This window comes from Histomonas meleagridis, assembly GCF_020186115.1.
Source record: "Histomonas meleagridis strain 2922-C6/04-10x chromosome Unknown contig_14, whole genome shotgun sequence".
Lineage (NCBI taxonomy): Eukaryota > Parabasalia > Tritrichomonadida > Dientamoebidae > Histomonas > Histomonas meleagridis.
Window position 1 is genome coordinate 550526 of NW_027150770.1, and position 14221 is coordinate 564746.

The window sequence follows — 14221 nt, forward strand, 5'->3', positions numbered from 1 at the left end:
TTTATTCAACAAACAATAATTTATTCCAAGTTGGGGGACATGTTAGACACTTTATAGCTAGAGCAGTTTATGGTGGAAGATGCATGACTGCATATAATAAAAAGTGGCACATCAAAGAAGAATTATGCGACTTTGATGCCGTATCATTATACCCATCAGCAATGGCTAGAATAAGTGTCATTAACGGTCCTCCAAAAGTAATTAAAGAAGAACAACTAAATTTAAATTATTTAAAAAATAATACAAACGCTTATGTTGAAATCATCATTACTAAAGTTAGAAAACATTACCCATTCCCTTTAATAGTTCAAAGAATTAATGAATTAAATTTAAATGATGATAATTATATTACTGAAGACTACCCTGTTACTATGGTTGTTGATAATATGACATTAGACGATTTAATTCAATATCAACAAATTCAATATAAATTAGTAAGAGGTTATTACTGGGATGAGGGTTATGATTCCACAATTTAAAATGTAATCAAAGATATATTTCAAAAACGTGTGGAATACAAACAAAATAACCCTCTCCAACAAATATACAAATTAATTATGAATAGTTGTTACGGCAAAACAATTGAAAAGCCGATCAGCAAAGAGTGGAAGTACTTGAAAAAAGGTACTCGGGCAGATAACTATGCCATAAAGAATTACTTTCGAATAATAGAAAGAATTCTGATTAATGATTCAAATATAGAATCATTTAATATAAAACAACCTATAGATAAGCATTTTAACTTATCGTTGTAAGGCGTTCAAATATTAAGCATGTCGAAACGTATAATGAACGAAGTGATGTGCTTAGCATATGACATTGGCTGTAAAATCTTTTATCAAGATACAGACTCAATGCATATAGTAAAATCGGATTTACCTAAATTAGAAACAGCCTTCGAGGCTAAATATAATAGAAAATTAATAGGTAATAATTTAAAGCAATTTCATTCCGATTTTACTAGTGATGATGGTAGAAGCGATGTCAACTGCGCAGTTGAAAGCTACTTCATCATGAAGAAAACCTATATCGATAAATTATTATACAATGATGGTGGTATAGGTTATATGTCTGAGGCAAAAGGTATACCTACCGATACTAGATATATACATGCGAATCTTGATTACGATGATGATATAATGAAATTGTATCGTTCTTTATATATATGTAAGGAAATAGAATTTAATTTATTATTAGGTACAACCAAATTTAAATTAAATCCTAATCAAACTATCACTACTAATGTCGACAAGTTACCGAGAACGTTAAAGACCACATATGAAAAAAAAAAAAACGTTAACAACTATTTTAACTAGGGGACCTCAGTCATTAATAAAAGATGAGTTAACCAATTTTTTTTATTAATAATTATTGTCATTTTGAGTGTTTTCTTCTTGAGTTAATGTATTAGGGTATTGTTGCAATACATTTAATTTACCTAAGTAGGCATTATTAAATATTTGATTTAACAATTCCATTTTAGATATTTGATAAGCTTGATCTAATTGTTCAGGTGTTATATATTGTAAAGGATTCTTTATAGTTGGATGATATTTTTCATCTATAAATTTATAAATTTGTTTTCTTAATAAATTATGATATTTATCATATACAGTTACAGTTAATGTTATTACATTTTTATTTTTAACGATAGAAAACGAAGGTTTAATATTTATAGCAGTAAAATCACAATCTTTAAACTCTTGAGCGAAGCATGTATAAAGAGATTCCATTAATAATAATGAATTGATTTTATAAAATTATTTTATTTTATGGAAAACGATATTAATATTGATGCCTTAGATAATATGATTGATTATTGTTTATATAAAAATAAATTTAAATTAAATGAAGAATTAATAAGTGAAATTCATCCAGAAGTGAATGTACCTTATAATTCTTTAAATATAGCAGTAGGTAGACAAAGAAGTGGGAAAACTCAATGTATAATTAGAGAAATTATTAAAATTAGTAATATTAGTCCTAGAACTCATTTATTAATTTATATTAATAAAAATGGATTAGAAAATGATCCTACATTTGAATCATTAAAACCTTTAATTAAAATCCCAATTTTATATGTAGCTGAAAATCAAGCAGAAGATATAGTTAAAGATATATTAAAATGGAAACAATTTTATAATGAAATTAAAAATAATCATTGGGAAAATAAAATAGTAGATAATCAAATATCTGAATTATTTGAAAAATTATCATTTAATAATTTTAATAATTTAACTTTACATACTATAATATTTTTTGAAGATTGTGCTAATAGTCCTTTATTTATAAAACCTACTAATTATTTTAATCAATTATTTACTAAATTAGCTCATATTCAATGTTCTGTATTTTTCGCTGTACAATTTTGGAAATCTTTACCTGCCGAAGTTAAAGCTAATGTAAGTACTATATTTATATTTCCTAATTTCTCTAAACAGCAATTAAGTTATATAATAGCTCAAATACCATTGCCTTATACTAAAGATCAAATTTATTCAGTTTATCAAAAACTGTCAGGTCATCAAAAAATGATCGTCGACGTGAATAATCAAAAAATAAAAATTGAATAAAAAAATATTTTAGAATAATCATTTTTTTTTATGTCGGAAACAATACTTGCCACTGACTTACCTGAAAGAAATTACGCTATTAAAAGGAATCCTGAAAATTTACCACCACGTTATCATATGCCTGTTAAACAAGAACGTGAACCTTTAATAACACCTGATGGTGAAATGTATCATTTTGAGGATAATCCTAAAAATTATGAATATGTTGGTGGAAATCGAGTTATATTAGATCCAAATATGGAAACTTTAGCTCATCTTATTCTTGATTTAAAAAAAGATGTTAAAAAAGTTATAGAAGCACAAACTCTGAAAGGTGCAAGTGATATAGTTGCAAAACATAATAAGGGTAAAAAAAAAATATCATTGGGCAGCTATAGAAAAAGATATTAATAAGAATGGAATTCCAGATATTATAGTCAGAGATCAACATAGGAGAGCTAAAATCGTTAATGGTTGGACAGTTAAAACTCAAGATCCTTATGAAAGAGAATATATCAGTCATTTACAAAATACATATGGCTCACCTGCTAAAAGGAGAGAAAGGAGAACTAACAATGAATATGTTCCAACTTTTCAAGATTTCTTACAAAATAAAGTTAGAAAGGTTGAATTTAATAATAAGAAACCATTTGATGATCCAACAGTTACTCCATATGAGGATTATATACCATTTATACAAAAGGTTAATGAGTTAAATAAAAAATATTATGGTGATACAGGTGTTATAAAAATTTATAAAACACATAAACCAAGAAGGAGAACAGCAAATCAAGTATTTACTAGTTTGGTTATTAAGCCACTTTATCATCAACTTATGACAAATATGGAACAAATTAGAGGTGTAGCAAATACTAAAAGAGCAAAGTCATTGTGTCCTATACTTACAGTGTCAGCCGTAATGTATAGAAATTTTGTTATTCCTAGAGTTAATGAATTATTAGAACCTTATAAATTACATGATAAATTTGATGAAGCTAAAAAGTTTATTATGGAAGAAACTGGTGAAAATTATTATACTAGTGCTTGTAAAAAAGCTGTTACTGAAATGATAGAAGATAAGAATGGTGAACAAAATGAAATCAAAGATGCTATCAGTGCTTATATACAAAAAGTTACTGGATACGGAGTGAATAATTAAATAAAAAATTAAAATCATTATTTTTTTATGATTAAAATAAGTGATTTCTCACCTCATGTAGGGAAGAATAATACTGAACATAATAGTTCTAGTGCTAATTGTAAAGTTATTATTATTAATAATAACAATAGTGAAACACCAGCACATTATCCTGAAGTTAATGAAGAAACACCAAAAATAATTACAAGAGAAACTGAACTTAATACTGATAATGCTAGTGCTTTATATAAACATATAGCTTTAAATATACAATACAAAGGAGAACAGCAAATGGGAAGTCTAATTTTATACCCAAAACATACACACTTTTGGACGGTTATCGACTCAATTTTTGACTTTTTGAACTGTTGTATAATTACAACAAGAAAAAAATCAAAAAATTTAAAATTATAAAATTTCCGAAAAAATGAAATTATTCATTTTAAAATAATAATATCAAAAACATAATATATATAAGTAGAAGATATATTTTTGGCATATAATGTAGAAAAAATAATTTTTAATGTAATCAATGCAGATAAAAAAAAGTAAAAAAAATTTAAAAAATAAATATCATAATCAAATTTTCCATATGTTAAAACATATGATGGTATATTATTTTTATTAAAATATTCTATGTATATGATTTTATTAGAAAATTTTTTCTTTTTCATGATGCCATTTTTGAATGAGTATTCAAATTACTAGAAATTGTGAGAAAATATCACCTATTCAATTTTTTTGGATACTTCCTATTTTTGTCAGGATAATTCTGATAAAATATAAAATGTCAGATTAACAAAAAATTATACTTGAACAATACTTGAATTTTGTAAGCAAATAATGATCTAATTTTAATTTTATATTAATAACTTTTGTTTATTTAACACACTTTATAAAATGATAAGTATAATATATAAAGTAATGTATAATATATAAAGTAATGTATAATATATAATGTAATGTATAATATATAAAGTAATGTATAATATATAAAGTAATGTATAATATATAAAGTAATGTATAATATAAATAGTTAATATACATTATACATTATACATTATACGATAATTCAAACCTAAAATGATTAATTTTTTTCATAGGTTAAATTTTACTTAAACTTTTTAATTATTCCACTTTTCCTGGTGCTTTAGATCTTTCCATTTTTTATACTTCTCTTTCCATGTGTACTCTTGAAATGAAAGGATCTTTCCATCTATTTTTACAATTCGGAATTTATCTCATTATGCGTTTTTTGATTTTTCCATCTTTTGCATTTTTGTATCTTATTAAAAAATTTTCGAGAATTACTGGTTGACAATTTCTTTTAGATTTTATATTCATCGATAATATTTTTTTTTATTAAACATTGGCACTGTTATATTTATATCTCTAAATTCTGATTGATCTTCTTTGATGCCAAAATCAAATGTATTTTCATATTGTAATGCTTGCTGGAAAATTTTATATATTTTTCTTAAATTATTTAAATTCCGAATGAATGCTATATTTTGATTATGTAATGGTTCTTCCTTATATTTACTTCTAATATTGTTTTCTCTTCGATAATTAAGATACATGTTTTTTAATGAATTTTCTAGTGTTTGTATGTGAATAAAAAATTCATGATGTGATGTTTTTGATGTATAAATGTAAATATTTAATTTTTTATTAAAACTCTCATTTGCATTATTTGTAACTCTTTTTTTTAATGGTTTTCCAGTACAGTTCCAATAGTTTATATGGGGAATGTTTTTGTATAAGTTTCACGAAAATAAGAAATAAAATTATTCAAACTTTCATTAATACCATTAAGTCGAGGAAGAAAATTTATAAATTGTGATGCATAATTAATATCTATGAGTGGAAGTAATTTAATAATTTTAAATAAATCAATTCCTATTTCATTTTGTTCTTTTTTAAATGTAACTTTATATTTTCTTAATGTTTGCGTGAAAGTAAAATAACACAATTGTATATAATAATTATTTCGCATTAAATTGTTAATAATTGCATTTATTAATGCTTGTTCAAAATCAGATATAAATTTCACATCTTCCATTAAATTATAACCAAATCTTTGTAAACAATTTAAATAAGAAGTAAATGTCAAATTATACGTACTTTCTTTTTTATCCGGGAGTATCAGATAAAATAATGGATAATTCATATATATTGTTCTTCCAATAAAAATAATTAATTTATTAGAATTTTCTGGAGAAACTTTAAATGTACCATCTATCCCAATAATACTTGATTCAGGTACTCTTTGTAACATAAAATCTGATGCAAAACCTAAAATTGTTTGATTATTTTCAATTGGAATCTCAAATAATTAAAACCTATCCCCATCTATCGTCTTCCGAAAATCTGATCGTTCACAATATTGACGATTAAGTTCATATACAAAATTTTGAACTTTTTTGTAATCTATTATTTTTTTTTATTTCACCTGAAGGGGTTTTTGTTTCAATCCATTTTAAAATTCTTTCGAAAAAAATCGTTAATGCTCTTTGATATTTGTTGTTGTTGAAGCATTTAATAATCTATGCTTGAACTTGTTCTTCAGTAAAAAATTGATTCTTTTTTGTGTTATTTTGTGCACATAAATGTGCACCTTTTATTTGATAATAAAATTGTTTTAAATCAAGAGCAAAATTGATCACTGCATAACAAGTGCAATGATGCTCCACACTCCTATTTCCATAAATACATCTATAAAATGTTCTTCTATATTTTATCGAACCATAACGTTCGAATTGATATTTGTAATTGTTAATTTGAATATAATGAGGAATTTCTGGTAAAATTCGGTCGTAACGGGATGGCCATTTAGACAACATTTGAGTCAAAATAGTTCAAGGTTTCACTCCAGTGAATTGAATAAAAAACGATCAAATCTGTAATTTGTAAACGGCTACCGCCGAAAAAAATATTGTTTTGTTAAATAAATCGATACACATTTATAATTTCAATATGTGTAAATCAAAAAAATATTCATAATTATTAATGCTCTTGATTAAATAATAAATACTGAATTATTTCAATTTTAATTTTCTTATGATAAATAATCAATTTCACTTTAAATTAGAAAGTTGATTAATCTCTCTATTAATTTTATTGAAATTATATGATATATATAAATTTTTTATTAATTTTGATTTATATTCAGTTAATATCGAGTTTATTCATTTTGAAATCAAAAAATCATGAAAATTGATTTTGAAATATAATAAGCGACATAATAATTATGATTGATGTTACCATATTAATTTAGTAAATTATTATTTGATTTGGAGATAAAGATGTTAATAATGAAAAAATACGATCAAAAAGCATGAAAAAAATTTAAAAAATTTGGGACATGGAAATCCTGTTCCCAAATATATTTTTCTTATTATTTTTTATATTTAAATACACACCTCTTACATCAAAGTTGGTATACATATTTTAAATCTAAAGAACAATATGATAATATTATGATGTCATTTTGTGATTTGCAATTGATTTTTTTATTCAAAATCTATTTAATATCTCTCTATTACTTAATTTTAAATATTTTTCACAATATTTTGATGTTATTTATTTCATTTTATCTTTTATAATAATGATGATAATAAATGGAAAATAATCAATTATTTATATCGTGATAGATAAGGCTTTATTCTTATGTATCCATTGCTATTACGGTTTGGTAAATTACCAGAAATTCCGGGTAAAACATTAAGACAAAAAGCGGGTAAATTATTCGATTGTTATCCATTTTACAAGTGTGGATGTTCACAATGTTCAAAATCATGATTTTATAATGCAATTATGAGAAATAAAGCATTACATATTAATAATAATAACATTAGTGCTCATAGAATTATTGTAGCAAGCAAATGGTACAAATCAAATATATCAAATATTTCTACATTAAAGATTGACCCAGATTTCTCTGATTATTGGTATCACAAACAATCTCATGTTATTTGTTAGTTTGTTTTCGTAACATTTACATTTGTCAATAAGTGCCTGAAGTGAAAGAGAAAATAGATAGTTTTGAATATAATAAGTTCGATATAAGGTAATGCCCATTCGAAGAGATATATATTTGGAAAAAAAGATTTGAAGATATAAAAACAAAAACATCTAATGAACTTATTAAAAACATGAATTTCGGTGAAGTTTCAGGATATTGTTTTATATTAGAGTTCCGAGCAAAAGGTGCTTTACATATTTAAATTATATGGCAACTTTTTGAACTTGGCTCAAAAAGTTTAGATATGATTTAATTCTCGGAAACTTTTTCAATTAATTTTAAACGTCGACCATGGTCATAAATATTAATGCAAAGATAGTTTAACAATTCTAAGTTAGTAGAAGCAAAAGTTATAGCTTCTAATACACAGAAAACTATGAAACTTTACTGCGAAGTTATATGAATTATTCTCAAATTATTTCTAATGATATTGGGGAAGAATCTCAAACTTATTTTTCAGATGAACAAAAAGTAAGAGTGTTCCTTGAATGGTATCGAGAACACAACCCAAATACAATTTATGGATATTTGAGATTATTTGTATCAGCTTTTACTTTTAATTTGAACCAAAACCAAACATTCGATTTTACCGAAAATTATGAATTTAGAATATATTTAAAAGGTTTAAAAAGAGAAATGCTAGGAGGTTCATCAAAGAATGCAAAAAGTTACATTACTCCAGCAATATTGATGTCTTTAGCTCCCAATGTTAAATTAAATAACAATAAATCTATTCAATTGATGACAATCTATTCTCTTTGTTATTATGGATTATTAAAAATTAGTGAATGTTTAAACATTCGAAAAAAAGAAATAATCAAAGATGAAGAAGGGAAAATTGTACTTATGATTCCAGTCTCTAAAACTGATCAAACTGGAAGAAGAGTTCAAGTTTCTATTGTAAATTCAAATACAAATTATTCACCCTTTCAATGGTTAGAATTATGGTTTTCATCAAACAATTTTAGTTCAGATGATTTTATCTTCAATATAACAGAGAGATCTGTTCGTTACAACCTTAAAAAACAATAAACGAAATTAAACATTAATGCCACAAATTACAGCACACATTCATTTCGAAAAGGTGCTGCACATCAAGCAGCTAAAGCGAAAATAAATGATTGCCAAATAAAGGCGATGGGCCGTTGGCTTTCAAATTGTTACCAAACATATACACCGGTTCTAATGGTCGAAGCTGGAACCAATGTAACCCCATTCATTTAATTAAACGAAATTGAATAATTTTTGTTTATACAATTTTTTTTAAGTTTAAAATTAATTGAAAAAGTCACATTGAAAAAGTTTTCGAGAATTCATATGCATATGGTTAAAAGATAGATCTGACGTTAGATCAAATCTCAAAAATATCTATGCATCAATTCCCCCTTTAATTGCAACCAAGTAACCACAACAATGACACATCATCGTAATGATAATGAATTCAAAGTTGTTGAGTATTCATCATATTTTAAATTGAGATTTGGGGAGGTCATTTTTATTTACGTAATTTATAAAACACAGAATATACTGAATGTTCAGAAAATGGTATTCAAAAAGAAATCTTTTGAAAAATATTTAGTCGGAAAAACTCTATATAAACTTATAATAATACTTTTATTAATTACAACAAAGTTTTTGCTTTCTGTGTATAACAGGAATTATTTCCATAAAGTTGGTTATAAAGGAAATGATTTTCAGATGCAAGAATTTGGCATTCCTTCGTGTACTTATCGTTAGATACTTTTTCTTTTTTGATTTCTCTTTCGAGCGAGAAAATTTCTTTGTTTTTTGCGCTATTATTACCTTGGAGGATGTTGATATATTCTATATGATTTTCTCTTTCAGCTTGAAATTCATTTAATTTTTCTTCAAGTTCATTATTTTGTTCTATTTTTTCTTTTATTATTTTATTTAGTTCATCAATTTCAATTTCTTTTTGTGAATTCACTTTTTCAACTTTTTCTAATTTTAATGAACAATTTTTCATATTCTTCTTAATTTGTATATATTTTTGTTTTAAATTTTGGTATGTATTTACATCAATTAATTTTGAAAGTTCTAAATTTAGTTCTTTAATTTGTTTTATAAGGATTTCTTCATTTTTAACATTTTTAATAATAATTTCTTCTTTTTTATTTAATTTTTCTGATATTTCATTAATTTTATTTTTAAGTTCATTTTGTACAATTTGGTTTTGTTCTATGTTTTCATTCAATTTATATAAATTTTGTTTTAATTCTTTATTAATTGTTTGTAAACTTTTTTGCTTTGAGTTTATCATCCACCACCAATTTCTATTATCTAAAACATAATTATTACCAACAGCACAAAGTTTTGGAATTCTTTTAATAAGAATAATAGATATAATTAATGTTTGCATTGATATTTTATTATTATACAATGATTTTCGTGATTTTTCAATTACGTTTGTTATTTTAATTTTATTTTTGAGTAAATCATTTTTGTTTTTTAATTGCTTAATTTGGATTTCATTTGATTCGTTTTGTTCATCTTGTTTGATTACTTTCTCTTCAATCTCATCAATAAAATGTAATGATTCTTTCATTTGAGAATTATCTATTAAAAGCGTTTTTATTGCTTTGAGTATTTTCTGTGGTTGATCGATTTTTATTCCAAGAGAAGAAGCAATTTTCTGAATGAATGAAATTAATTTCTTATTGTTTTCAATTTCTTTCTGATTATTTTCTAATAGATTTTGATAACTTTCATTTGTTTCGATATTAATTTCTTTTAGTTCATTGATTTTCTTCTTTAATTTATCAATGGTTTGATTTGTTAACGTAAGTTCAATATTTTTTGTTTTTAAGTTAGTTATTTGTTTATGGTATTCTTTAAGTGTTTCTTTTTGTTGTAAATTGATTGATTGGACTAATGATAATTGATTTGTCAGATGTTCTATTTGATCTTTAAGTTGTTCATTTTGTTGCTTAATTGTGTTTTTTTGGGTCTGTGCTTTATCTTTTTCTGATTGAAGTATTAAAAATTGTTTTTTAAGATTATTTATATTTTCCTCATAATCTGATTTTGTTTCATCGAGAAGTTTCTCTGCTTCATTTATATTAAGCCTTAAACTTTCACATTTTAATTCATAAATTTGTACTTGATCTTGGAGATGCCTTTTATTTTCATGAATTTGTTCTTCAAGTTCATTAATTTGTTGAAGTTGTGATTTGTTTTTGTTTTCATTTGTTTCAAGTTTTTGTTGTAATTTTTCAATTTGAGATGCTTGAAGAGAGTTTTGCTCTTCGAGTTCTTCAATTCGCCTTTTTGCTTGATCTAATTGATTTTTATAGTAATCATATGAAATTTTATAATCTTTTCTAAGTACATTATTCTCTTCAATTACGTCATTTAGTTGTGATTTTAAAGTACATATTTCTTTTTGGCATTCGAGCATTTCATTCATTTTTTCTTGATATTGATCTAGTAAATTATCTTTATCATCTGAATTGTTGGAACCAGAAAATAAAGGGAGAGAAATTTGAGAATTTGATTTTGTTTCTAAAGACATAAACACTAATAATCGAAAACAAAGAACAATATTTAACGTATGTGTTTAACGTTCGCGTGCTTTTTAACGTATTTTTAAAAGTGACATTTCTTTTGGCTCATGGGAATTTTTTTCTCAAAACCACAAGAAAGCACATCTGAGAAAAAAAAAGAACAAAACAAACCAGTCCTTGTACCGGGGCAATCGCACGTTCCCCTCGTTCTTTGTTATTCTTATATCGGAACAGGATATCATGGTTTACAACAAAATAAAGGACAAAAAACAATTGAAAGTGACTTGTTCCATGCGCTTATTAATAGCTATTTAATTAGACCCGGTGTTATTGCCAACCTCAATAAAATCAAATGGAATGAAGCATCCAGAACTGATGCAGGAGTTCACTGTTGTGCCCAAGTATTATCATTCAACGCACGCTTTTTTGTTGGTTTGAAAACAAAAGATGTTCCTGCACTTATTAATTCCAATTTACCACAAGGATCAACAATTGTCGTTTGGAAAGCAATTGATGTCGGCAGACATTTCCAAGCACAAAAGTTTGCTGAATACAGAAAATATTTGTATCTTATGCCATTATATGCTCTTGGTGATAATCCAGATTTTGACTTCATCAAGAATCAAGTTCTTCCTGAATTTATTGGAGAAAAGAACTATCATAATTATACCAGGGGTGTTTCTCCAACAAATCCCTCAGCAATGAGAACTATAACGCATTTCAGTTTTTCTGATCCTTTTGACTTAGAAGGAGAACAGTACATTTTGTGGACAATAAGAGGCAAATCATTTATGATCAATCAAATCCGCAAAATGCTTGCCACGGTTCTTTCATGTGCATTTGGATTATTAAGTATAGAAGATCTTCGAAAAACTTTTACAGCAACAAAATGGGCTTTACCGAGGTTGCCTGGTGATGGTCTTATGCTTGATCGAGTAGAATATCCTGGATTTAAGCGCAACGCAGCGAAAACACCTGAATTCGCAAATCCTAACAAAGATGTTGAATTTGAAATTGTGAGACCCCAAATTGAAAAGTGGAAAAGTGACGTTTTATTCCCTCACATCGCTTCAATCGTAAAACAGGAGGATACATTCCGTGTTTGGATAAGAGATGTTCTTTTGCCATATCCGCCGGTTCCACAGGATATAATGAACCAACAAAACATAGAAAGAGAACAGATGGAAGAAAAATAATTTTATTATAAATGAAATTATAAATATCAAAAATACAAACAAAATAATAATTACGAATAAATAGGGAATAGAATATGTTATAGTTGGCATAACATTATCACTCTGTGATGAGAAAATACAACGTCATAAGGGCTTTATTAGAGAGAATTATCAGTTGGTTGAGAATTGGGTCATTGTTCTCCCAATAATCTCTATAGGTGCCATCCGTTATGATCGTCGTCGTAAGGATGTTCCTTCATATCTTATTCACCCTCAATTAATAAATCTCCCACAACATTAAATTTTTTATTGTTATGCCTCGTAGGTCACGTAGACGTAGTTATTCACGTGGACGTCCATTAAAAACTGTAAAGTATTTAAATGAGACTTATAATTGTTCTGGAAATATTGCATTTAATGTGAGTTGGTGACGGTGCCATAGGTGATCAAGTAAATACCACCCTCATTACTGTATTCGCTACCCAAGGTATGCGTAAAGTAAAGAATTTTACTTTAAAGATGATCACTGATGTTGATATTCCATTATTATGGGCTCTAGTTTATGTCCCCAATGGTACGGTTGCTCAATCAATGTCACTTGGTACCCCTGCTGCCCCTGTTTCATTATATGAACCCAATCAAAATGTTATAATGTCAGGGTACCTTACCCCTAATGCTCAACAGACTCAAGTATTTCGTACTAGGTTAGCACGTAATTTGAATTCAGGTGATTGTATTGTTTTATGTTTAAAAGTATCTATTCCCGGCACTGAAATTTCCGAAAAGTTCCTAGGGGTTAAATTAAATTATGCTATCACTTATTAATAAAAAATTTTCCCACTTTTATTTTTATGTTTGACCCTCAGCGCATTGGTCCTATTAGTGAATCATATTATTCACGTAATAAGGGACGAGTGTTACAACGTAAGTTGGTTCCTCCTCTTGATCCTCCTATGACTAAATATGATTTAGATCGTGCTTATGAAGTTATTAAGAACAACGGTATTGTTGCTGATTATACTGTTCAAAATAACATTGTTAATTATCCTGGTTCTACTAGTACTAAACGTATTGCATATGAAGTTGGATCTACTATTAAAGTAGTTATTCCTATTTCATCAATTAAACTTGGTACTGATTCTACTAATGTTTTTCCATTAACCCAATTTATATATCCTACTGGTTTGAATCAGTCAATAGATTATACACATTATTATGTCTTTATTTGTATTCAACCCAATTCTCCTACTTCAGATTATACTCTTATTCGTGTTAATATTATTTCTCAATCTGAAATATCTCAATCAGGTTTTATGTATTATTATTTATATGATTTTGGTACAATTAAACCAGATAATGCTGATTGTACTGTACTATTTCTTACATCTAATGAATCTGTTGTATTAGTACTTTGATAAACTAATTTTAGTGTTGCTGCACCTAGTAAATTATATGTTCCTAATTTTAATTATACTTTTAATGTTACATCGTAAAATGTAAGCCATTCAATTGATTTTTAGATATTTTTTTTTTCTATCGGTTTTCCTTATTGATTTTTTTTTTCTCTTCGACTCAGCACATAAATGATAATAACAAAGTTTGTTCACTCAATGGGCAATTGAGAACTTTTTTATTTTTATCTTTTTCTTTAAACCAAGGTACCCCCTCCCCCAAAGAGAGCCCTAATGGCGAATGAGTGCATTTATCACAAACATGCCGAAGCCCGACTCCGCGGAGCACTTTTTTTATAAAAGGGCGTAGAAAGGTGATCAGTATAGAGTGTACTAGGGGTGGGGGTCAGGTTTAAA

The 14221-nt window shown here is 26.4% G+C and overlaps 2 protein-coding genes across 2 annotated transcripts; both read left to right on the top strand.

The window, feature by feature from the left end:
• Positions 1-11345: 11345 nt before the first annotated feature.
• Positions 11346-12434, top strand: GO595_001485 (tRNA pseudouridine synthase family protein; the record flags this gene model as incomplete). Its single annotated transcript, XM_067914288.1, has 1 exon — positions 11346-12434. One exon carries the CDS (start codon positions 11346-11348, stop codon positions 12432-12434), a length of 1089 nt encoding a protein of 362 aa, XP_067778477.1.
• Positions 12435-13264: 830 nt separating this feature from the next.
• GO595_001486 (uncharacterized protein) lies at positions 13265-13828 on the top strand (the record flags this gene model as incomplete). The annotated part of the gene is made up of 1 exon (XM_067914289.1): positions 13265-13828. The coding sequence occupies one exon, from the start codon at positions 13265-13267 to the stop codon at positions 13826-13828; it is 564 nt and encodes a 187-aa protein (XP_067778478.1).
• Positions 13829-14221: the final 393 nt, after the last annotated feature.